This window comes from Danio rerio, chromosome 22 (assembly GCF_052040795.2).
Source record: "Danio rerio strain M-AB ecotype USA chromosome 22, GRCz13ab, whole genome shotgun sequence".
Lineage (NCBI taxonomy): Eukaryota > Metazoa > Chordata > Actinopteri > Cypriniformes > Danionidae > Danio > Danio rerio.
In genome coordinates, this window is record NC_141042.1 from 9,751,857 (window position 1) to 9,776,804 (window position 24,948).

At 35.9% G+C, this 24,948-nt stretch overlaps 2 protein-coding genes and 1 long non-coding RNA gene across 5 annotated transcripts in view; 1 reads left to right on the forward strand and 2 right to left on the reverse strand.

Annotated features, from left to right (window-relative positions):
- Positions 1-699, reverse strand: part of LOC147838394 (uncharacterized) — a 900,722-nt gene extending 900,023 nt beyond the window's left edge. The window contains exon 1 of the mRNA XM_087303459.1: positions 576-699. The gene's annotated coding sequence lies outside the window, so the exon portion shown is untranslated. The remainder of the gene's footprint in view (positions 1-575) is intronic.
- A 337-nt stretch (positions 700-1,036) lies between these two features.
- Positions 1,037-5,345, reverse strand: LOC148679498 (uncharacterized). Its single transcript, XR_015945665.1, has 6 exons — positions 5,300-5,345; positions 5,122-5,170; positions 3,065-3,191; positions 2,817-2,989; positions 1,699-1,932; positions 1,037-1,343 (listed from the first exon to the last, which is right to left on the reverse strand). It is a non-coding gene; the product is annotated as an uncharacterized LOC148679498 (long non-coding RNA).
- Positions 5,346-6,359: 1,014 nt separating this feature from the next.
- On the forward strand, positions 6,360-24,763 carry LOC147838415 (NACHT, LRR and PYD domains-containing protein 12). 3 transcript variants are annotated; one of them, XM_087303344.1, is made up of 18 exons: positions 6,360-6,491; positions 7,615-7,764; positions 8,555-8,659; positions 8,766-8,847; positions 10,017-10,212; positions 10,292-12,143; positions 12,220-12,390; positions 12,900-13,073; positions 13,609-13,779; positions 15,536-15,709; positions 16,035-16,205; positions 17,189-17,362; positions 17,913-18,083; positions 21,791-21,964; positions 22,361-22,534; positions 22,823-22,996; positions 23,509-23,670; positions 24,066-24,763. In XM_087303344.1, the coding sequence occupies exons 2-18, from the start codon at positions 7,742-7,744 to the stop codon at positions 24,121-24,123; spliced, it is 4,206 nt and encodes a 1,401-aa protein (XP_087159470.1). In that variant the 5' UTR covers positions 6,360-6,491; positions 7,615-7,741; the 3' UTR covers positions 24,124-24,763. The 3 variants fall into 3 exon arrangements, with proteins under 3 accessions (XP_087159470.1, XP_087159469.1, XP_087159471.1); XM_087303343.1 differs by having other exon boundaries at positions 6,463-6,566; XM_087303345.1 differs by lacking the exon at positions 6,360-6,491 and adding an exon at positions 6,984-7,171 and having other exon boundaries at positions 7,381-7,764.
- The last annotated feature ends 185 nt before the right edge of the window (positions 24,764-24,948 follow it).

Below are 24,948 nucleotides of genomic sequence, written 5' to 3' on the forward strand. Positions count from 1 at the left end.
AACAGCATCTTAACAATGAGAAAACTTTACTCAAGTACAAAAACCAGCAAAAAACACACAAACATAATATTTATTTAAAAAACATTTTTATATATTATTAATTTAACACAGCCCCTGCATGCAAACATAACCTCTTTATCTTTCGCTGTCTAGTATAAAATAGTTAAATTGAAAGATTTATTCTGACAATATCTTGTATTAATTCAGAGAAGTGGGATAGGAATGTGTATAATTTGTTGTCAAAATTCAGATATTTTGCAAAATAACCCATTTTTTTTAATTAAAGAATGTTACATTTGTGGTATCAAATTTGAAAATATTTGAAATATATAATGTTTAATGAAACTAAAAGGTCCTGTTAGACTCAAATTTAAAGAATTAAATTATTTATTTATATTGTCTATGCTTTGGGATTTGTGGATATTTCTTTTATAATATTGAGTAATAAATGATTTACTGGGTAATTAAGTTTTTAATGAAATTGAATAAAAAAGTAATTTAAAATACAACTGTATTTATTTTTAAATTATAACTAGTAATAATCATTAATGAACTACGTTTTCAGAGTAACTTACCCAACACTGCACATAATCTGCATATCAGATGAAAATCAACTGAAGCACAAGTACATTGAACTATACCTGTTTCTATACAGAGTTTGAATGTTTAATAACTGCAAATGAGACCAACATATGTTCTGCAGGCCTTTCAAATAAGGCTTTCATTTAATGCTGAAAACAAGTTAAAATTGATCATATGATTCCTCTCACAGTGTCTATTGTTTTACCTTTAATGACCAGAAAATGAGAATAATCAGTTGGACAGCAATAATATTCATTGTTAGAGCCCTCCCATAAAAATAAATAAACAATACCCATTTTGGTAACACTTTATAATAACTACACGCTAATAATGTATTAAGCATTAGCAAATTTAATTCATCATTTGTTAAGCATTAACTCTACATTAACAGAAGTTAGTAAGCAGTTTGTAACTACAGATACAAATGCTCTATTCTTGATTTATAATCACATCTATAATGTGCTTAATGATTGTATTTTCATACTTTGTTAATAATAATTTTTTCAATACTTAAGTATTGTATCATTTACAAACCAATTATTTGAGAGTACTTTGTGGCTTTTAAAGATCATTTAGAACGCATAAGTAAATAATAAACCATTCAAATTAACATTTATATATCTTATTATTCAGGCATATACTAATAATTAATTTGTATGTTAATAAATGCTTTAGTATTTTAACTTCATCCAGTTTTGTGACCTAATCTAAAGTGAGGACTATTTATGCTTTATAAATCCCTTATAAATAACAATTAAAGGCTCAGTTATCTTCTAAACAGGGGAAAAAACACGACTTGATTTATTTCTTATCATTTGAAGATACATAAATGAATCTGCATCAAATGAAAAATACATTTTTGCAATCTTAACTAAAATAAAGTTACCGTACAGTTTAAACTTCGATAAATAACTTTATAATGTTGTATCATAATATATTGTTAAATTATTATATTGTTGTTGTTTTTTTATCCAATTTTATGTCGTATTTTGACACTCCTGTTATTCGGCAATGTTTAAACTTTACAGTAATTTTATTTTTTAGATAGGATTACAAAGATGTACTGTTCATTTGACACTGAGCCTTTAATTGTCATTTATTAGGCATCTATAAAGCATAAATTGTCCTCACTTTAGAAATAGGTAGAGTGGCTCTGATAGGCTAGTTGGCTTTTGCAGAGGTGGCCAATCCTGGAGCTTAGTTGGTGGCATCAGTGGCTCTGGAAGCGTTGGCTATGGCAGCAGCAGATCTGCCAGCTCTAGCACCACGGGCTCTGGCAGTTTTGCTGGAATGGGTCTGAATGTGGTTGAGACTTTGTGAGCGGTTCTGTTGACAGTAACTCTGGTGAATCTGGCATCAATACAGTGGCGTAGCGCAAAATGCGGAGGCCCCCCTGCAGGGATCGCTGACGGGGCCCCCTGATGAAGGGGGGGGGGATACGTCATACGTCAATTTGCATATCACTGACGTCATAACGTTCTACCGTTTCTGTTTAACAGCCTATGGTTAATAAAGGGGTATTTATAATTGCACTACACTTTATATAAGCATGTACATTTATTGCTGTTTGAATACAGTATATCATTATAGATGTGTAACGTTAGTGAATGTGCAGTAATCTCTCATATGAAATAAACTCAGACAAGTTCAGAAACTGTCACTAAAATATCTGTGATTGTGAACAAGAAAAGAATAAACGGTCCAAATAAATTGTTTAAATAAAGTAGAAGTAGATTGGTTTGACTGTACAAGGGAAATACCTTCACACTGCCTGTGCTAAATCATTTGTCGTCGGTACGCAGAGGGGTGATCTGCTCTCGGGCTGCAGGTGGGAGAGGCTGCTGTTGAGGACTGACTGGGCCGCCTGTCAGTGCTGTGAGGCGGGGGAGGGGTCGGCGGCATCACACGCAGCTCGTTGAGAAGAGTAGGGACGGTACAGTATGGAAAAATGACAGTCTAAAAAAATCTCCAATAACACATAAAAAACTCGCTAGGGGGGTCTGAAAAGTCGCTAAATCTAGTGACAAAGTCGCTAAGTTGGCAACATTGGCGGCAAGCAATCAGAATGAAGAAGTCCACCGCTTGAGAGGTGTTCAGAGAACACAGACGTGTGAACTTTGGTTCCGACCACAGTTGTTCCCAACAGTTTATTGAAAATCGCGACGACGCGGGGCCCCCTAATCACGCGGGGCCCCCCCGCGGTGCGTGCCCTGCGGGCCCGTCCGCTACGCCACTGCATCAATAGCTCTGGTGGCAACTGGCAGCTCAGGCTCTGACATGGTGGCATCTCAACAGCGTTAACTCTTGCAGTGGTGGCAACTACAGTGACCCCTACAACCTTGTGCCTCAATGCACATTGTACAAGCGCACAGAGGTTGAGTAAGTGGGAATATGGGGTTCATTGTTCCTGAAAAATAAAAATAAATTACACAAAGAAACTTAAAAAAAAAATATTAGTACAATTTTGACATTTCTAACTCACCTACTTGATCCTCCCCTTTTGTCTACAGTCTTTACCAAAGTGCAAACCCTTTTTGCCCCACAGCATATTTTTGGACAGCCGTTGTTGACAAGCCATGCCTGATAGAACATGAACATTGTGCTGGCACCTTTAATGAGCCCACAGAAAAAAATATAAATGTTTAAATGTTTAAGTGTGCAGAAATGTTAGATATTTTTATTTTACATTTAGAAATTTCAAACGTTTACAACAATGATGCAGCAATATTCTAAATGATCTGTCAACAAAACATACAGAAAATCTGTAGGACATGTATGTAGCATTTGTTCTCAGATTCATTCATTATTTTAATGAAGCATTTTTACCTAAAGATCACCTCAGATGAGATAAGTGAGTGAAAGTTTACTTTGTTCTATAAAAGCAAGGTTTTGTTGTTTTTGTGAGTATCCACAAATAAAAAAAAAACAGTTGCTGCTTTGAATGGTCATTCTCTTATCTTAATGACCAAAATGACAGAATATTTGAAGATTTACACTGCCATTAGAAAAAAAATACATATACACACACACACACACACACACACACATATATATACAAGCATACCTGCAAGTTTGTCAATATCGTGAGTTAAAGCTTTTATGCAGTGAATATTGGATACTTTTAATTACTTAGCATTTAAATCAAATGAATAAATGCCCATCATCACAGACATGCAGGCAGTAAATCACTAAATGTCTCAGAAAGTTATATGTTTATTAATAATGACTGTCATCAATATAACCATTGCAGCTATTTTATCTGCACAGACTTGTTTCTAGGTGGGCTGTCAACTCACAGAAATCCTGTATATTTAAACTAATCAGAGGACGACTGAGGATCTTTAAAAAGATTTCCAGAAAAGTGTGCCATATGCATCAGAAGTTGCTTGGCATGATGTCTGAGGCTGAGACTATATGATTTCAGAATCACTGTGGCTGTGCATATGAAAATCTGTCTATCCAGTCATCTATCCATATGACCTGTCCTAAGTTTATACAAATACTGGAGCCATCACAAGGGTAAAAATCTCACTGGACAATTACAAACCATTAACCAAGTCAATGTTAACTGAGATTTCTAACTGGCACACTAAAGCAAAATATATTAATAAACATCTCAATTTGTGTGAAGAATCTAAAATGTTTTGAACAGTAGAACTATGTATGTTTACAATATTTACTGTAAAGTTATTTTCAGTGTGTTACATATATATAGTGTAACAAAGAATGAACTGATTTGACATTGTCCCTTTTTAGGTTTTGTCACTACCACTCTCCAACTTACTCAAGACTCACTAAGTTTTTTTACCCATTCCTTTACTCCCCAAATCTCTCAATGCATTTTTTAGAATTGCTTCAAAACATGTGTGGCCCAAATGTGATTTACTGTTTGTACGGCCTAAGCGATAGGTGCAGAAGTGGTATTTATTCTCGAGGCAACCAGTTCTGTAAAAGTAGAAATAATTTACCTGAAAGAGTGTTCACCCATAAACATTTTAACTGAGAAATCCCAAAATTTTACAGTAAGCCAAGTTTATTACAATAAAAGTAATAATAATAATTTATATTATTTATAAATCTTTTAATGTTGTTCAAACGTTTGAGATCAATATTAGCTTTTTTTGCTCATCAAGGCTGCATTCACTTTAATAAAAATACAGAAAGTTGCATTATTGTGAAATGTTAATGAAATTTAAAGTAATATTTATATTTGGATGTAAATCGATCATTTATTCCTGCGATGTGAAAGCTGAATTATCAACATTATCACTCTAGTCTTAAGTGTCACACCATAGTTCAGAAATCATTATAAATGCTAATTTATTATCATTGTTGGAAACAGTTTAATTAAATTAGTTTTCAGTCAATAAGAAACACATTATTTTAACTTCAGCATTTATTTAATTCTGTATTTTGGATTAATTGAAGAATCCTTCTATAAACAAAATTACAATCCTTGCTGATCCCAAATTTTTGAAAGACTGTGTGTACTAAATTTGTAATTTGTGTGTTAAATAAAAAAAAAAATGTATTTTTTACCTTTAGATCCGCAGCTTGGTCTTTGGGACTACAATCGTAACTTACTCTCCTGAGGGCGATCGAAAATGATAAAATAAAGATAAAATAAATAAAATGAACACTATAAAAAAAAACATACAACTCACATCTCCATTAATAAATTATTAATATTAAACATTATTAAGCAAGAAGTGTTTACCGTTTGTCAACGATAGATCCATTAGAGACGAACTTGATTGATGTGCACTCTGAACTTCTTTCTCAGACGACAAGTAACAACGTTGCCCAATGAAATCGCGCGTGTCACAGCTGCGGGGTGGGGTTTTAGCGTAGGGGCGTGGTTTGCGCTGAACTGGTTTGGGAAAAAAAAATCACGCGTGAGGGTCTCGGCCGTTAGATCGCCCCCTGGGGGCTGGCTGCAGTACAAGTCATAAAGCCCGCCTCCTCCGTGTTAATGAAGGAGACTTGAGCCCAAATAAAAAAAATTATTACACTTGCAATAAAATGTCCCGAAAGATAGTTCTGGTCGATTAAGGCACTGGTTATTGTTCTGAAATAGGTGCAGATCTTCATTTTTGTAAACAGTTTGTTTTTAGCAGTAATTTAATGCTGGGCGTGTCATCGTGATTGACAGCTGTGATTGACAGTTTCTCAAAGCAGCGCGTCTGAGCTTCGGCAGGAGACTGAAGTAGACTGAAATGTTATTATTCGATTTCTGTGTTATTTTACTATGACAAAATGAGTTCAGCAGTAAACTATAGTTTCTGACATACATGATCCTGGTGGAACACTGTTTATTCGCTAAGTTCAGGGCTTTTTTCGGGCTTTATTAGTTTGCTGATACACGCCTAGCCACCCAGATAGCAAAACACAGTTCCGGCTAGATTCTCGCCTGCCGGAGACTTATCCCTTGGAGCTCAGACTAACTACCTCTGCTGGACCTACTCCGGGTGCCTGGACTCACTACCCAATTCCAGCCCGAGTCAATCGAGCCAGATGCGGCGGCCGAGCGAGCCGGCGCTTCCGCATGCGAGCCGGAATCAGCCCGCGACGCCGCGAGTAAGTTATGCGCTGCGGCCTGGAGCTGGCGCGATTGAATATATAAAACCCTCATATTTGTTAACGTTATTACATCCATTTGTGTTGATATGACAGCAAACGCATGCTGAGAAGTTCGGGGGGCTTGGTTGATTTTACATAAAGCGTTTGGTTGGAAGCTCGACTCCGCTCATTTCCGCGGCTCCTCCTCTGGCTCCATCAGACAATCCTTCTGCGCATGTGTGTTGTGTTTCACACTGCTGTCCAGTTGGTGGTGCTAATGAGCCAAAACTGTTTTGATGAACTTTCATTTCAGATGAAATCGATGTGAAAACAATCGGGAAGGAACTCAGGTGTGTTTGAGCTGTGGCGTACAGTCGTTTAAAATGTTTCTGGATTCTGTTTCTGCTGCACAAGACTGTTCGACAGTAAGTCAGTTAACTTAAGCTTGAAAAATCGCGCAGGGATGTTATTTTGTTAATTTTAAAAGGCGTTTTAAATAAATGTGTGGTTTAAAGGCCACGGAAGTAACGTTATAGTGAAAGAAAATACACGAATAACTTACGCTTGAAGACAAACCGTTTGAAGCGATGAATGCTAAACCGATCATGCTAAATAAGTACTTCATTGTTTTCTTCTAAAGATATCTGTAACAAAGTGAAAGCGAAAGTAGCCTATAGTGTGGCCTAATCACTCCTTTTTATTAGTGCAGTTAATAACGCAGAATTAACTAGCAAATACGTTTTCTTTTCATTGTTTAGCAAAGTATTTTCAACCGCTGATAAGCATTGTGTAATACTGCCACATTTTTCCTAAACTGTTGGTGTTTTCACGGTGTTCATTACCAACATGACTCAGATTGAATGTAAGCTGCCTAAAAATGGGGTCTAAATGTTTCAATTGTTATGATCATGTGATAATTGTGTTATGATCGTGTTTGTGAAAATGATGTTGTTGTGATCGTGTTGTGGTGATGTGTAATTGTGTTGTTTGTATCGTGTTGTGATGAGGCGCAGGCGGAAGTTTGTCGATAGTGCTCAGACCAGGGATGGGCAAACTCGGTCCTGGAGGGCCAGTGTCCTGCACAGTTTAGCTCCAACACTAATCAAACACACATGAACAAGCTGATCAGTATCTTCAAGATCACTAGAAATCTACAAGCAGGTGTGTTTGATTAGCGTTGGAGCTAAACTGTGCAGGACACTGGCGCTCCAGGACCGAGTTTGCCCACCCCTGGCTTAGACCTATTTGGGCAAGCCAGTTCTTTTAGCTCGAGGTGTCGATGCGTTTATTTTGATGATTATTAGGTCTGTTTTAATGTTACAAATGTTGCTGTTGAAGAAACAGCGTGTAATAATAACACATAACTTTTCTTCAATGTTTTAAATAAGCACATCTTTATGTCCGCATATTAGACTGTAATTAGGATTTACATGCTTACTAAAATAATTGTGTTTGTTTTGATCTTCATTTCAGAGACACATTATCATGATCAGTTCATGATGAGCATCTGATTGTCTCCGGCTACACAAAGATTATTGAACTTACTTGAGCTGATGATGTTCAGTATGTCATATAAGTAAGGGAAAAGACTGCATTTAAGATGAGTCTGTCAGAGAAACACAGGTGAGACTGGCTGTTCACAGAACCATCTTAAAGTCTTGAATTCAAAACCAGAATGTTCATGTTAAAGATCAAAACCTTTAATCGGTGCCATATCAATACTTTACAAAACAAAATGTATTATAATAATTTTATTTTGTTCAAGGTTAAAGCGGGTTTAAACCTGCTTGAATAAAAATTTTTAACAAAACTAAGTAAGTTTAATGTAGGTAAAGGATGTTTGTGGTTTCCTGAAGGACATTTAGTGGTTAGTGAATGTAAATAATTAGCAAATGTTACACACACAAACACGCACGCATCAATAATTTTACTTTTCTGCCCAACCCAGAGTATGCATGGTAAACTAAAGTATATTTGTGACTTCAGTGTAAGATTAGGTTCACATGTGTTCAACTCTGTGAAATTTAAAAGGTGGCGTGACAAACTTTAGTGAGAAGAAAATAGCCAAAAGGTATTTCACGTATTAAAACATTGCGTTTCCACCCAAACAGTGTAAAGTGTAATGTTTGTTAGAACCTGGTTAGTTAATACTACACTGAAGAAATCAACACATTTTCTGGAAACTTTTATTGAACTTGGTCTTGATCTTTATTTCAGTTATTAAAATACACATAAGATATACATTCATCTGACATGAAAATGGATTATGCTTTGAAACTTGCAAATGTTCTTTCATAGTCATGAGATGGACAAATACTTAAATTTAATTACTATTATCGAAAATAACTGATGTCAAATTAGGCTGAAGATCGGTAGTAAAATGTCTGTTTTCCTCTGTTCTTTGTGTCTTCAGTGTAAGATCAGGCTCACATGTGTCCAGCTCTGTGTCTGTGAAGAGTGACCAGTCAAAAGATGACATGCCGGACTTCAGTGAGACGAAAACAAAGTCAAATAAAACGTATTTTATACATTTCTATAGTTTGGTCACACATTCTCTGTTACATAATCTTCTGTGATTACTTAATGTAAGACTCCAAATCAGTATTTTATTTATTTGCTCACAGATTTCAATATAAGACATTAGAATCTGACCTCCATCCTCAAAGGAGCTGCAATAATTTCAAAAACCTCCAGTGCATCTTTCAGGTAAGAAATATACATATGTTCTTGCATTTATAATAAAAGCAACATATAATTAATATTTATTATAAACACAGTAGTTTGTTTACTAATTAAATTGTTCATAACTAAATTATAATTACAACTAAAGTATGAATGATATTATGAAATTATTTGGAAACACTTTTGATCATTTTAATAGTCCACTTTAGACATTGTAAGGCAGCGAGCTTATGCTTTATGCAATCATGTAATCTTTCACCTGCTTATCCTCGCATTTTTGACACTGCACTCTGCGTATGTCACAATGACTCTATCACAGATGTACGAGACTTGGTGTTGTCACAAAAACTTGCATGTACAAAATCATACTTGCAACTGGAGAACAAGAACATGGAGGAGTGACAATTCAATACCGGACGAGGAACAAAAAACACAGCACATAAGAAAACACATGATGACAACATTTAGGACTCAACACAGACACACCTGACATGTAACAGTGCACCTGCAGTTGGAAAAGAGTCAACTATGTCTGATATAGTGTTTGCTTAGCAACATAAAGGCACAGTGCAGTGCTCTTTTCTAAATTCAAAAGACAGTGCAGTACAAAATCATATTCTGTCTTCAGCCTTTAACTTATCCAGCATGTTAGCTAACTCTCATTAGAATATTAGAGTAGTAGCAATGTTAGATTAGGATTAGCAGAATTATTGGATTTGCAAAGTTACTTATTGTCAAGAAAATTTCTTTTTGGGTCCAATAAAACAAATAGTTAGACCGTATTCTACATGTTAGCAGATGATTCCAATTGTTGGTTAAAATTAACAGCAAATAAACATGTAATACTGAGTTTTAATTATTGAATATGTTGTTCTGAATCAATATGGATGTGCAGTGTGGCTTAAAGGGAAAGTTCACACAGAAATGAAAACACACTCACTATTTACTCTCCCTCAAAGGCTCATACTGTTGTTGAACACAACAAAAGATTAATAGAAGAAAACGGGAAACCAGTAATCATCAACTTCCATCAATTCATCATCGGTTTCCAGCTTTCTTCAGAAAATCTTTTTTTTTGTGTTCAACAGAAATAAAAAAACTCAAACTGGTTGAAAATATGTAAAGAGCGAGTAAATGATTACAGAATGTTCAGTGTTGATGTTATTTTTTCTGTGTTTTTAATTTGCTTGTAGGGGCTTGAGAGCAAAATGTTCAACTTTCTGAAGAAAGAGTTGGAAAATTTTAAGAAAATCTTACAAAAAGAAAACACACAATACCTTGTAAAGGACTTTAATGAAAACAGATGCAGCATCAGAGAAGCAGCTCTTGATCTTACACTCTACTTCCTGAGAGAAATGAAGCAAGATGAAGCTGCAGATACTCTAGAAGGTGAGAGATTCGCTGTCGTAATGTCAACTATAAAATATTGAAGAGAACAATGAAAATTAAAGGTATATTCTGTGTGTAGATGAGCTGATCTTCATTCATCAGCTAAAATGTGGCCTACAGAAGAAGTATCAGTGTGTGTTTGAAGGAATTGCACAGCAAGGAGACTCCACACTTCTGAATAACATCTACACAGATCTCTATATCACTCAGGGTGGCAGTGAACAGGTCAATACTGAACATGAAGTCAGACAGATTGAAGTTGCTTCTAGACGTCATGAAGCTCAAGAGATACAGGTTGAGTACAGACATTTGTTTGAAGCGTCTGAACAAGACAAGCAGATCAGAACTGTACTGACAAAAGGAGTCGCTGGAATTGGGAAATCAGTCTCTGTGCAAAAGTTTGTTCTGGATTGGGCTGAAGGAAAAGAAAATCAAGAGATCAGCTTCATATTTCCTCTTCCATTCAGAGAGATGAACTTAAAGGAGAAAGAAAAACTCAGTTTGATGGAGCTTATAACTCAGTTTTATCCAGAGACAGAAGGACTGAACCTTACAAGAAGGAATCGATTCAAAGTCCTGTTCATCCTTGATGGATTGGATGAATGTCGTCTTTCTCTGAACTTTGCTGGTAATGAGACGTGTTCTGATGTTTCGTCACCAGCCTCTCTGGATGTTCTCCTGACAAACCTCATCAAGGGAAATCTGCTTCCTTCTGCTCTCATCTGGATCACCAGCAGACCAGCAGCTGCCTGTAAGATTCCCCCTGACTGTATCGAGCGGCTGACAGAGATACGAGGATTCAATGATGCACAAAAAGAGGAGTACTTCAGAAAAAGACTCACAGATGAGAATCAGGCCAAAGAAATCATTGATCATGTTAAACAATCAAAGAGTCTCTTCATCATGTGCCACATCCCAGTCTTCTGCTGGATTTCAGCCACTGTTCTCCAGAACATTTTACAGGAGAAGAGAAATAATGATGTGAAAAACAATCAGGCTGATGACGCCTCCAAAACAGTGCAGGAATCAAACACTGAAGACACTCCCAAGACTCTGACACAGATGTACACACACTTTCTGCGCTTTCAGATCCAGCAGAGCAGACGGAAGTATGATAGAAAATACACACCAGATGTGTCCTGGGATAAAGACGCCATCCTTTTACTGGGAAAACTGGGATTTGATAATCTGCAAAGAAACAACCTGATCTTCTATGACACAGACCTGGAAGCCTGTGGTATTGATGTCTATAAGGCCTCAGTTTACTCAGGCATGTGTACCCAGATCTTTAAGGAGGAAACAGGGATCATTCTTGGTACCATGTACTGCTTTGTTCACTTGAGCGTTCAAGAGTTTATTGCAGCCCTTTATGCACATCTGATTCTGGACATCAACAAGAAAAGTGTGTTTGATCAAGACTCTAACAGCAGAAATGAGTCCATGATTGATTTGCTGAAGACTGCAGTGGACAAGGCACTTGAGAGTGACAATGGACACCTGGACCTGTTCCTTCGCTTCCTTCTCGGTCTGTCTCATCAGTCCAGTCGGCAGCTCTTACGAGGCCTGTTGACACAGCAAGACCATGGCAACTGCAGCAAATGGAAAATACTTCAGTACATTAGTACAACAGAGGAAATAGTTCAGTACATCAAGCAGAAGTTTGAAGCAAATCTTTCTCCAGAGAGATCCATCAATCTGTTCTACTGTATGAATGAACTGAACGACCAAACTCTGGTGAAAGAGATTCAGACTCACCTTAGCAAAGGAAGTCTCTCATCTGTTGATCTTTCACCTGCCCAGTGGTCTGCTTTGACCTTTTTGTTGTTGACATTAGAAGAGGAGATGGAGGAGTTTGAGCTTCAGAAATTCAAGAAATCAGACGAGTGTCTCATCAGACTATCGGCAGTTGTCAAATCCAGTAGAAGAGCTCTGTAAGCCAGTCAATATAAATTAAATTATGTTGTATTTGTGTCACCTAATTCTGTGGTTGTATTTTTTCTCTTGTAGGTTAAATGATTGTAAGTTAACAGACAGAAGCTGTTCAGCTGTGTCTGCAGTTCTCAGATCAGAAAACAATCTGAAAGAGCTGAACATGAGCAATAATAATCTGCAGGATTCAGGAGTGAAGCTGCTCTGTGCTGGACTGAAGAATATTAAGTGCAAGTTAGAAATCCTGAGGTACATTCTGGGATAATTGACATTTTAATTTTAAAACTGAGCTCACACTAAACTGAAGATTTTAGTATTCTTAAAATGCAGCATGTACAGTTTTTATATGGCAGCATGCCATTTATATATAAGGGAAGTATGTGTTAATGTCCTCAAGGTTACACAGATGAATGAAGTCTCTGGCAACCATCACTGTTACTATGGTTATTGCTAATGTTTAAGGGAAGTGCATTTATTTTAAACTGATCAAAACTGATTGCATCTACCTAAATAATTAAATGATTTAATTTCTGCCAATTTAACAGACCAATGTATTAATAGCTGTATTCTGTATTCTGTATTCTCATTGCTTCGTCTCTCGTCAGCTTTACTTCTTGTTTTAATATGGTTCAGTTGTGAATTTCCATTGTTGATGTTTAATTTTAGTCTCAGTAAGTCTGACCTGTCATCATTATTCATTTTATTAACTTTTTAATTTTATTTTTGATTATTAAAATGTATTTATCATTTTCCTCTAGTCTTTCAGACTGCAGTATCAGTGAAGAAGGTTATAAAGCTCTGGCTTTAGCTCTGAGATCAAACCCTTCACACCTGATAGAGCTGGATCTCAGAGGAAATGATCCTGGACAATCAGGAGTGAAGGAGCTCACTGAGTTACTGCAGGATCCACACTGTACACTGAAGACACTGAGGTGAGACTGAAGGAAATAATAAAGTTATGTGTGGGATATCCATCAGAATTTTATTTTAGTTTCACACATAATCGTGATACTTTAAATGGTTTAATGCAGCAGAAGCTTGAATGATCAGTTTGTGTTTTGATAAAGAAGGGCAAGTTATTATCATATTAACACATTTATTAACACCAATGTTAAACTAACACCTATTTTCACACATTTGCAAAGTTTTATTTTCGTATTATTATTTTAAAAGTTCATTGCTCGCTTTCTCTGAACACACACAGACACATTTTAGTTGTTAAAAATTGCTTTTATTCATATGCACTTATTCATATAGCTATGAACTTTTGAATTCAGTGTTCAATTTTTGCATAAAAGAATTTGATTATTCACAGAAAATAATTTGAAAAAGCGTTTAACTTTTTTCCACCACCACTTTTGATGTTTCTGCTGTATTGATGATAAATTGTAAACAGTCAGTAGATGTGCTGGTGTTCTGCAGTATAAGATATAAATCTGACTCCTGTTTGATCCTCTCTGTCTGCAGGTTTTTGAGTCCTGCTGCTGATGAATTCTGTCAGTTTGTGACTGGAATTGTGGGTAAAAACCCGTTACTCCTGAAAGAACTGAATCTGAGTGATCATGAACTAGGAGACACACGAGTGAATCAACTCTCTGCTCTACTGCAGGATAAACACTGTACACTCAACACACTCATGTGAGTATTGCACATTTAACTAAACTTTTATTAGTAATCTTACTGTAGTGGATAATATTTGCTGACTTTGATTATTTTTGTTTTGCACAGCATCAGTCTCAACAAATTAAAATATTCGGTATCCTGACAGTTCATCATTCATTCCCTAAACGAACACAAAAAAGAACAGAAACTAAACAGATCATTCATAACTTTGAATTTAATGTTTGCTTTTCAATATCCTCAAATGTCCTGATCAGTGCAGCACTGAAGTAAATGAACATTCTTTTTTCAAAACGTGTCTCAACGTTTTCTGCTGGAAAAATATCTGAGGCTTAGGCATACTCGCACTATGTACAGTTGCCTTGACCTGGGCCAAAGCACGCTTGTCCCCCGTCCAGTCTCACCAGACGGCCCGCAGTCACATTACATTCAGGCCTGGGCACACTTACGTCATCGGAGATGCGCTGTTCAGTAAGTGCTCTCGCTCAGCACAGAGGAGATTTCTTCAGTAATATCGTTCAAGTCGTTAGATATGCAGTGACACATAGTCAAATATTTCACCAAACAGATCAGCCACTTTTGACGCTCATAAACAATCATAAAGTCCTCGTGCTGCAGGAATTAGGAGGTTTGCTGGTGGTGCACAGCTGTCGTGCAGTGAGCGGTTTGTGTCTTTAATAATCTACGACAGTTTGAGTTTATTGAACATTAAGAATGATTAATAAATCCATATGAAACAGTCCCTTTAAAGGCAAGTCTTGGTTTCATTTTCGGGCCTAGGCAGGTTTTGCACTCACACATAAAGCATACCGCACCAAAGCCCAAGTGAACCATGCTTTGGCATACCTCTTCCAACCGGGCCAGGGCCGGCTAAGTTAACCATGCCTGAGCCTGATTCAGAGTACTTACACTTCTCAAACGATCCGGGAAACGGGCCTAGGCACGGTTTTTATAGCATAGTGTAAGTACACCCTAAATGAGCAATTATCACACAAGTAACAGTGCTATATGACTTTATTTCAGCACTGCTGGGATTTGGCCATAGGCATGAGGCTGCAAATAAACACAGTAGTGCTGATTTTCATGTGAAATTGCATATACAACAAGAATACTAAAACATTTTCCTTAAAAACATCAAAGATGAGTAGATGGAGAGGTGTACATTCATTTGCTCCAATCCAGCACAAACTGTTTGATCTGGAATGAGAAAGTTGGAGTTGTGAAGTGAAAATGCCACTATGAAACTAAAGTTTAGCCTGATGGAATACGGGCAGTTACATTTCTAACATTAGATGTTAATTCATAAGTCACTTTTAATCTACCTCTGGGTGGGATTGTTTTCCTTGTAAAACTGAAACACTTAAATGTCGTTGTTATTTTCCACTTTTGCACTTGTTATTGAAGCATTTGTAAATGAAAAAGGACTTTTAATTTTTTAATGGTTGATTTCTGTATGTGCATCTTTATTGAAAAAAAATGTTCTTATTACCAATATTTTTGGACCTTGAACCACTGCTCTAGATAGTACTGTAGAATTACTCTACACAGTAGGAAAACATGCCACTGAACTGTTAACAGGCATATTTAAAATGAACACATTACAAAGTTTATGAAGTTTGCATAAACTAAGAGGTACAAGTTTTTAAAAAAATGTACAGATTTACAAAATGTTCTAGTTTATGGGAACTATAGACGATCATAGAAAGCACTGTAGCTTTTCAATAAGATTATCATTACAGTCTTCAGTCATTGTTTTTTCTCTTTCTGTCTTCAGTCTGAGTCGTTGCAGTATTACAGAGGAACAGTGTGTGATCCTGACTTCAGCTCTGAAATCAAACCCATCACACCTGAGAGAACTGAACCTCAGTGGGAATCAAATAAAAGATACGGGAGTGAATCTTTTATGTGACGTACTAAAGGATTCACACTGTAAACTGGAGACACTGGGGTGAGCAACATTTACAATACAAGAATCACAATCATTCAAATCTCTTCCTCAGTTTAAATCAAGATTATTTATTCTCATTATCTTATGATGAATCAGAGTCATGTATTTGTGTGATGCTTTTAACTTGGGATTTTATGATTTAATGAAAATAAATGATCTCTTTTCCTCTGCTGATGTGATTTTCTGCTGTCTTATATTCTGCTCTCTCTTTCTCTATCTTTCTTCATTGTTCTCTGACAGATGAAGGTTGTTCTGCTGTGACTTTAAATTAAATTGTGTTTTATTTGTGCCACTTAATTCTGTGGTGGTTTTATTTCTCTTGTAGGTTAAATGACTGTAAGTTAACAGACAGAAGCTGTTCAGCTCTGGCTGCAGTTCTCAGATCAGAAAACAGTCTGAAAGAGCTGAACATGAGCAATAACAATCTGCAGGATTCAGGAGTGAAGCTGCTCTGTGCTGGACTGAAGAATAATCAGTTCGAGTTAAAAATACTGAGGTACATTCTGTGATCATTGACACATTTTTAAAACGTGAGCTCAAATTAAATTGAAGGTATTTTATATTCTTAATGTATTTACAGTAAGTATTGATTTATATGGCGGTACATTGAAAAGATAGTAAAGCAGGACTTTCAGCTTTGTTCAGAAGTGTGTAATCAACAAATCGCCATGCATTATTGGGTTTTAAATGCGTGAAACAAAAAGCAAAAAACCTTCCGCAATTTATGAAAAGAATGTGATTTGCCAAGTTATAGACAAAACTAGTTTTGCTCTCTGCAGTTTTATATTAATCAGTTTTTGTAAGTTATGATCTTTTTTGTAAGTTTTGTAAGTTTTTGTAGTTTTTATTTACACATTTTGGATCAGTCACAGACAGATAGAGAGTGTGAGAGTGAAATTTTCTGTGCATGTTATGGCATCGGCAAATCTAATAGCTCATAGTAGCATGTGTTATCTTCCTCTTTCCAAACTTTTAAGCATATTTGTGAGCTGGTTAATTTACATAAGCTCTTTAGTGCAGCATGTATCAGTGTCTTCGAGATTACACAGATGAATGAAGTCTGGCAACATCACTGAGTTACTGTGATTACTGCTAATGTTTGAGTGAAGTGCATTTATTTATAACTGATCAAAACTGACTGAATCTACCTCTGCATTAAGTTATATTATTGCACACATTCCAGCTATTTAGAATCAAGAGTTTTAACTTGGCATAAATTAAACTATTCGTTAATAGCTGTAAAAACATTTTTAGCTCTGTTTATTAATGACCATATTCAGTAATAGCTGTATTTATTAATGGATGTGTTTATTATTTTCTGTATTCTATGTTTCTTCACTCATCAGCTCTACATCTTGTTTCAATATGGTTCAGTTGTGAATCTTCAGTGTTGATGTGTATTTTCAGGCTCAGGAAGTGTGATCTAGCATCATTTTTAATTTGATTAAACTTCACTTAATAATAGCTCCTTTCCTCTAGTCTTTCAGACTGCAGTTTCAGTGAAGAAGGCTATAAAGCTCTGGCTTCAGCTCTGAGATCAAACCCTTCACACCTGATAGAGCTGGATCTCAGAGGAAATGATCCTGGACAATCAGGAGTGAAGGAGCTCACTGAGTTACTGCAGGATCCACACTGTACACTGAAGACGCTGAGGTGAGACTGAAGGAAATAATAAAGTTAGATGTGGGAGATCAAAACAGAATTTTATTTTAGCTTCACAGAATCTTGTGTTAAAATAAATGTTTTAACACAGCAGAGGTTTAAATAATCAGTTTGTGTTTTGATTAGGACTGGACATGTTATTTGTTAACCTATTAATTAAAGCAGACAATTATTTTATCACCTTTTAATTAAGTTTTATTTTTTTCTCAATTATCACATTAAAAGTTCATTGCTCGCTGTCTCTGCACACACGCAGCCAAATGTTTTGTTAAGTTGATTTTAGTGCACTTCTATTCATATTCCAAGAACCTTTAAATACAATGCACTACTTTTTAATTCATTGTTAAATTTTGCATATAAAAATTCAATTTAACAGAAAAGTCATGTGATTTAATCACGATTAACAGTTTAAATCATTGTCCAGCACTAGTTTTGATGTTTCTGTTGTACTGATGATAAATTATAAACACAGTCAGTAGATGTGCTGGTGTTCTGCTGTATAATATATAGATCTCACTACTGTTTGATTCTCTGTCTTCAGGTTTTTGAGTCCTGCTGCTGATGAAGGCTGTCAGTTTGTGACTGGAATTGTGGGTATAAACCCATTACTCCTGAAAGAACTGAATCTGAGTAATCGTGAACTAGGAGACACACGAGTGAATCAACTCTCAGCTTTACTGCAGGATAAACACTGTCAGATCAACACACTCAGGTGAGTATAGTACATTTAACTAAACTTTTACTAGTGGTCTAGTGCAGTGGTTCCCAACCTTTTTTTGGCTGAGACCCCCTTTTTCCCCTGAAAATATTGTAAGGCCCCCCTCCACATTTAATGATATAATCGCTCATATGAGTTTGCAGAAATGATGACAAAAAAAGTTGTTTTTAAACAAATGTTATGTTTATTACTTTATCTAGATATGTTTATGCACAAATAATAGCCTAAAGTTTCCCAGAGATGGGTTGCAGCTGGAAGGGCATCCGCTGCGTAAAACATGTGCTTGATAAGTTGGCGGTTCATTCCGCTGTGGTGACCCCGGATTGTTTAAGGACTAAGCTGAAAAGAAAATGAATGAATGAAAAATAGCCTAATGTAAAATATAAAAGCAAAACATCAGTAGGCCATTTGGAACTGAAAAGCGTAAGCCTTTGGCCTTTAAATTGACCCTATTTGAAATTCAATAACAAAAATATCAGTATTCACAATGATGTATAAGGGAAAAAATAATATAGGCTATTACAATTTAATACTTGCACCTTATTTGTTATGCTCTTATCATTTAGTGTGAGGATTGCTGCGAGGCAAATCAGTGAGACTTTTTTGTGGAGGACGGATTACACATTTGTCCATTTTTGGTCAGCTAAGTTAGGGCAGTGTTCCTCAACCTGTTTATCACCATGCACCGGTCAACACTTGACAATTTTACTGTGGGGGGGGTTGGGGGTGTTTCGTAGGTTGCTATGCGACCATCGACCGTTTTCTCAGAGGATTACAAACTGACAAAACATTGCTGTCGCTCTCTGATACAAGTTTTATTTATGGAGTAAAGTACAAAGGACTGCAGTGTTGGTCTGTTGTGTGGTTGTCTGAGAAAATTAGTCGTACCGAAATGTGAATATTCCATACAAGCAGAAGCTGATCGGTTAATTCTCGTCACGTGACTTGCGGTGCGCTTGCGGCCCAGGGTTCATTGGTGCGAGCGCTTGCTTGTGCACGAAGGCAGCACACCTCCATTGGAAACAACAAAATTGTGCAAACTCTAGAAATACAAAGATACATACACTACATATCGCATAGGCAGGGCCAGACAGAATCTGCGGACGTTTTTTGCTATTTCTGCTGAGAATTTTGGTAAAAGTCTGCGGATTTCTGCAGAATTATTTTGGGAGTATCCAGCGGAGTATCATAACTAAAAAATTTTATATATTAAATAAAAAGTAATAAATTACTGATTAAAACTGAATAAATTCAGATTTACACATCTAACATCTACTCAAGTAAATAAACTGAATTAATATTGGGCGAAAAATATGCAGAAATCTGCAAAATTCTGCAAAATTCTGCGCGCACAGATTCCGTGTGGGCCTACGCATAGGGGCCATAAGCATGTGTCAATAGCACCACCACATTTGTACAGTGCTCCCAGGACAAAAATCATTCAACCGCACTTGTCAAGACAGTGTTACTATGTGAAGATGCTGGACTTTAGCGCTGTCTACAGGTGTTGTTATGAGGAAACAAAGAAAACAAAGCACAAAGGCAAAACATTTCATAGGTGAGATTTGGTTTTTAAAGTTTTTTTTATGTTATGAACTTTTGTGCTAAACGAGTAACTTTATTGATGATAATACATTCTCTTACTGCATTCACCATAAGGCAATTGTAGCACCAACTCACACTAAACACTCGGTCTATGCTAGTTTTTTTTAATAAAATCAGCAAACAATGCAAAAGAATTATGACAACGAGATGCTGCAGTGCCAGACACTTTTATTATTGTCAGCTAGTGAATGAGTTGTTCATAACAGATTCATTTACAAACGAATCGTTCCCTCCGTCAGTATGAGAAGTGAAAGCAGGAGAGGAGGTGTGTTTCAGGACACGGATTAGATCAAATGTAACAGGGAGGGTAAATGGTACATTTCCATACAAACAAACTCAAGCTTTTTGCTGTGCAATCTTTATCCATCAATGTAGAAAAGTGATGTAAAATTATAATTTTCGTAATTTAAAAAAAATAGCATGCTGTGTATATCTCTGGCTTTGGATGGCCACAGTCCTCCATTGCAGCTTGATCCCACATTCATTACAAAGGAGCGCTACCCTGTACGCAAATGGTGGCTCTATTGACTCATTCCTTCCAATAGACAACAACAGGGTAGGCGACATCTAATGTAAATATCTATACTAGAAATACGCAATATACAAACGACCCCTAAAAGGCCGCCTTCATTTGCAATCTCCATCACTTAATCTTCTTGCACAGCCATGGTGGATTCACCTGATTTGTTGACAGGTGGGTTGCGGGTCCATTCCTTGGCATTGTAAGAAACTCAGTCTGCCTCGACCCAACTTCTACTTTATTTCACAAGTCTTCCATGCTCCTTTCTTAACAAAGAGCTTAAATATCACAGAGAGGAGAGTTCCTCAAGTAAAACATTTAAGCATTTAAATAATATCTTTGGGATGATAATTTACTTCTTGTAGCATGGGAGCGGCAGCGAGCCATCAAGAACCATCTGCTGACCAAAAAGAATTTTGTTTAAACTCATTTATCATAACAGTTGGTATTCTCACCTGAAAGTCTACTCAAGGTCTGGGAACAGAAGAGTATCACTTTTATTGTTGTTCTCAATTTACATTCAAAGCAAAAGCTTATTAACATGTTAAGCGGGAAGAAACAGTATAAGATGTTTAAACAGAGGATGATCGGATTTCAATTCCAACTCTGATGAATCCGAAGTGTCGTCTCCACTTTGACACTACTTTTCTGGAATAAAACTTATTTTTTCTTCAAGACGTTCTCATCTATTTTCTTACAGCATTTCATGGGTCTTTCACTGGGCCTTTTTCCCTTGGCCAAGAAACTTTCTAAAGAAGTCTGTTTCTTACTCATTTTGCTGCTAGTGAGTTAAATTTGGGCGCTCAAGTCACAGAGACGAGCGAGAGAATACAGTCATTTTTCAAAATAAAGCCACGCTGACCGGTGGTTGAGGACCACTGAGCTAGGGGATAAAATGAACTAAGGCAACATGCTCATTCTCCTAATTGTCCACTGCTAAGAATTTTTTTATAACGACCCCCCTGTTGGGAACCGCTGATTTAGTGGATAATATTTCAGTGTCAATCTCAACAAATTAAAACATTGATTATTCTGACAGTTCATCAGTTCCTGAAAGAAATAGGCAAGAAAACACTCTAAATGACAACAGATCATTTACAAATCTGGAAAAAATGTGCCACGTTTTTTATGGTTGTATGTTGGTTTGTAAAAGGTTTTGTTGTTGTTTGTGAGAACAAAAATATGCATAGCATTTATTTTAATGTATGTTTTTCATGAAATATAACAAACATTTATTTTTAGCACAGTATGTAAAATGTAAACTGTGATAGTATCATCCTCAAATGTCCTGATCTGTGCTGATCTGTAAATGAAAATCCTTTTTACAAAACTTGTCTGAATGTTTTCTGCTGAAGGAAACACTTATGAAAAACATTTAATCATTTGTCCTTCAGTGTAATTAAACGCTGATCTGAGACTAAACAATATTATACAAGTATAGTGCTGTGTGGCTTTTTTAATTTGGCCATAGGTATGGTGTATGTATGTGCATCTTTGTTGAACTCAATGTTTGTCATTACAGATCACATTTATCATTACAGTCCTCAGTCATTGTCTTTTCTCTTTCTGTCTTCAGTCTGAGTCATTGCAGTATTACAGAGAAACAGTGTGAGATCCTGACTTTAGCTCTGAAATCAAACCCATCACACCTGAGAGAACTGAACCTCAGCTGGAATAAACTAAGAGATTCTGGAGTGAAAAACCTCAGTGATTTACTGATGAAGCCACAATTCAAGCTGGAGAAACTAAAGTTAGTGTCATTATACTGTACAGCAGATACTGAGTGATGAAAGATTATTTATTCTCAGGCAACATAAATCAAATGAAAGCATTTATAAACTACACATTCTTCCTGTTTATTTGTGTATGTTTTCATTATTTGCAATCATAAAATCAGAAGCATTTTATTCTTATGTTGGAGTGTAGCTGGCAAGTAATGTGTTTTAAAAAACTTACAAAACAGGAAACTCTAGACTTGGATTATAACTTGTGTCCTCAAATCCTGCTCTGTTGGTTTGCTCTATTTTATTATGTTTTCATGATTTTGCTGCTCTATTAGTGATTATACCTTTAACAGTTTTGTATTTTACTTACACATGAACTTAATGTAGTTCTATGTCATTGTCTTTTCTCTTTCTGTCTTCAGTCTGAGTTATTGCAGTATTACAGAGGAACAGTGTGAGATCCTGACTTCAGCTCTAAAATCAAACCCATCACACCTGAGAGAACTGAACCTCAGTCTGAATAAACTAGGAGACTCTGCAGTGAAAAACCTCAGTGATTTACTGATGAAGCCACAGTTCAAGCTGGAGATACTACAGTTAGTATCATTATACTGTACAGCAGATACCAAGAGATTAATAGATTGGCAATCATAAAATCATTAAGCTTTTTATGATGGTGTGTAGCTTGCAAAAAATGTTCTTCACTACAAAAATGCACTTAAATAGTGTGACTCTAGACTTGGTTAATAACTCGTGTCCTCAAACACTGCACTCTTGGATTGTTCATTTATACTACATTCCCATGACTTTTGTGACTGCTTGTTTTACTCACACATGAACTTAATGTAGTTTTATGTCATTGTCTTTTCTCTTTTTGTCTTCAGTCTGTGTAAATGCAGTATTACAGAGGAACAGTGTGTGATCCTGACTTCAGCTCTGAAATCAAACCCATCACACCTGAGAGAACTGGACCTCAGTAATAATCAAATAAGAAACACAGGACTGAATCTCTTATGTGACTTACTGAAGGATTCACACTGTAAACTGGAGACACTGAGGTGAGAAACATTCACATAATTAAACAGTTTAAACTAAAACACTTCGTATTTTCTCTTTTATATCTCACAGTGAATTTAAGCTTTTACAATATTTTTAATAAATTTCTTCACTTTTCTGATGATCCTGAATCAGATGAGTCTTTAGTGCTGATGTTGCCTTTATATGCATTCAGAATAGGGTCTACTAGATGATAATTGTATCAAATTTGTCAGATGCATGCTAATTTCACTGTTTATGCAGAATAAAACATGCCTAAAATGATTGTTCCTCTATGTAATTATGTGTTTTAGCAATGAGGAAAACCCAAATAATAATAATAAAAATAGCAATCAGCAGTAATTGATCTTTCCTCAGTGTTTACAGCTGCCAAACTCAGAAAGCAAGATATAAAATAAACTGATGTTAGCAGTGAATAATAGTATTAATATTTCAAAAAATATGAAAAGTAAAATAGAAATAGTAGAATAAAATATGAAAAATTATTTATTCCTTTCTGTTTGTCTTTTTCTAGATTGTATCGCTGTGGCATCTCAAATATTTCTTTTTTAACTCAGTGTTTGATGAACACAAAAGCTCTGCAGTTTCTAAAAGAGCTTGATCTGAGAGACAATCACATTGGAGACTCAAAGCAGAAGCTCATTGATGTAATACGAGACTCAAACTGTGAACTGATGTGAGTAAACAACACTGATATTAAAGATCTTCATCTTCCTCTGATATTTGAACAAATCTTTCAGATGTGTCTGAGAGGAAATGATTTATTTGCTATAACAAGCTTTATTTGATGAGCACAAAGTGTGCAGTGTCTGCAATAGATGAAGAGAAGGAGGAAAGAGCAGAAGAGCTGCGAGTCAGAGCTTTATCCAGCAACAGCTGCTTTATTAATGTCTTCAGCAGTGAATCATTCCAGTCTGAAATAGTCTTGGACAGACTGTAGAAAACACTGGTCAAATCAGTGCAGATTCAGCTTCAGCAGCACATCAGCAATGACTCTCGCTCTTCTGGACTCTCTAATATAACATTAGTCTTCAGTCACAGAACATTGATTGTTTTCTCTTCTGTTTTCAGCTTCAGAATAAAAGATCAGTTGCCGAAGCCTGAAGACTCTGGATGCTGTATATCATAGTCAGCTGTGAAGATCAGAGCATCAGTGAACATCAGTTGAGGATCTACAGAAGAGTCTCTACTGTAGTAAAATGTGATGATAAATGTTAAATCAGGTGAAGAGACTCAGAATGACAAGCAAATAATACATCATGTGTTAGAAACATGATATTGAATCATTAACTGTTTTCATGTGGAATCAAACATTCGTTATGCAATTAAATATTTCTAATCGTTTGTGTCATTTTAAGTGCAGCTCTTAATTGTTTCAACTGTAAAAATACAACAAGAAAATTTTGTTTTAAAATAGGTGCATAACCACTCTCACATTTCATACATAGGAGATCTTTATTACTATTTTTGCATTTGTATATCAAAATAGTTATATTATTTTATATTATGCTGGCTCTATGTGTCTGTTGCTGATCAACAAATATTCAGTTTATAGTGTTTGTTCTGGATGGAGTTTCTCCTTCATCAGTTCAGATCGGTCTTACTATATTAACCAGTTAAAGCAAGTGTGTCTTTCCTCTGCTCTAGTCAATGTTATGTATTTAGTTTAACCTGTATAATTTATATTGTTAAACTTTTTATGTGAGGTTAATAATCAGATCTCCAGAAACAACAATCAGCATTTAATAAATATATCATTTCTTAATGAATTTGCCTTATCAATTCTTTTACCACACATCAAGTCACCAATAAAAGTGTGATTATTTTTTTCACAATAGTGATTTTTGAATCATAAACTAAATAATTTGAGTTAAAATAGTTTGATTCATTAGTTTTCATATAGTTTTTTGTAAGCTTGACTTTATAGCCTATTAAAATATCTAGGTGTTCAAAA

Coding starts and splice junctions, on each gene's coding strand:
- LOC147838415 (XM_087303344.1), top strand. CDS start 7,742: ATGAGTCTGTCAGAGAAACACAG. Junction 16,206..17,188: donor TTCGAGTTAAAAATACTGAG/GTACATTCTGTG, acceptor CCTTTCCTCTAG/TCTTTCAGACTGCAGTTTCA. Junction 21,965..22,360: donor TTCAAGCTGGAGAAACTAAA/GTTAGTGTCATT, acceptor TTCTGTCTTCAG/TCTGAGTTATTGCAGTATTA.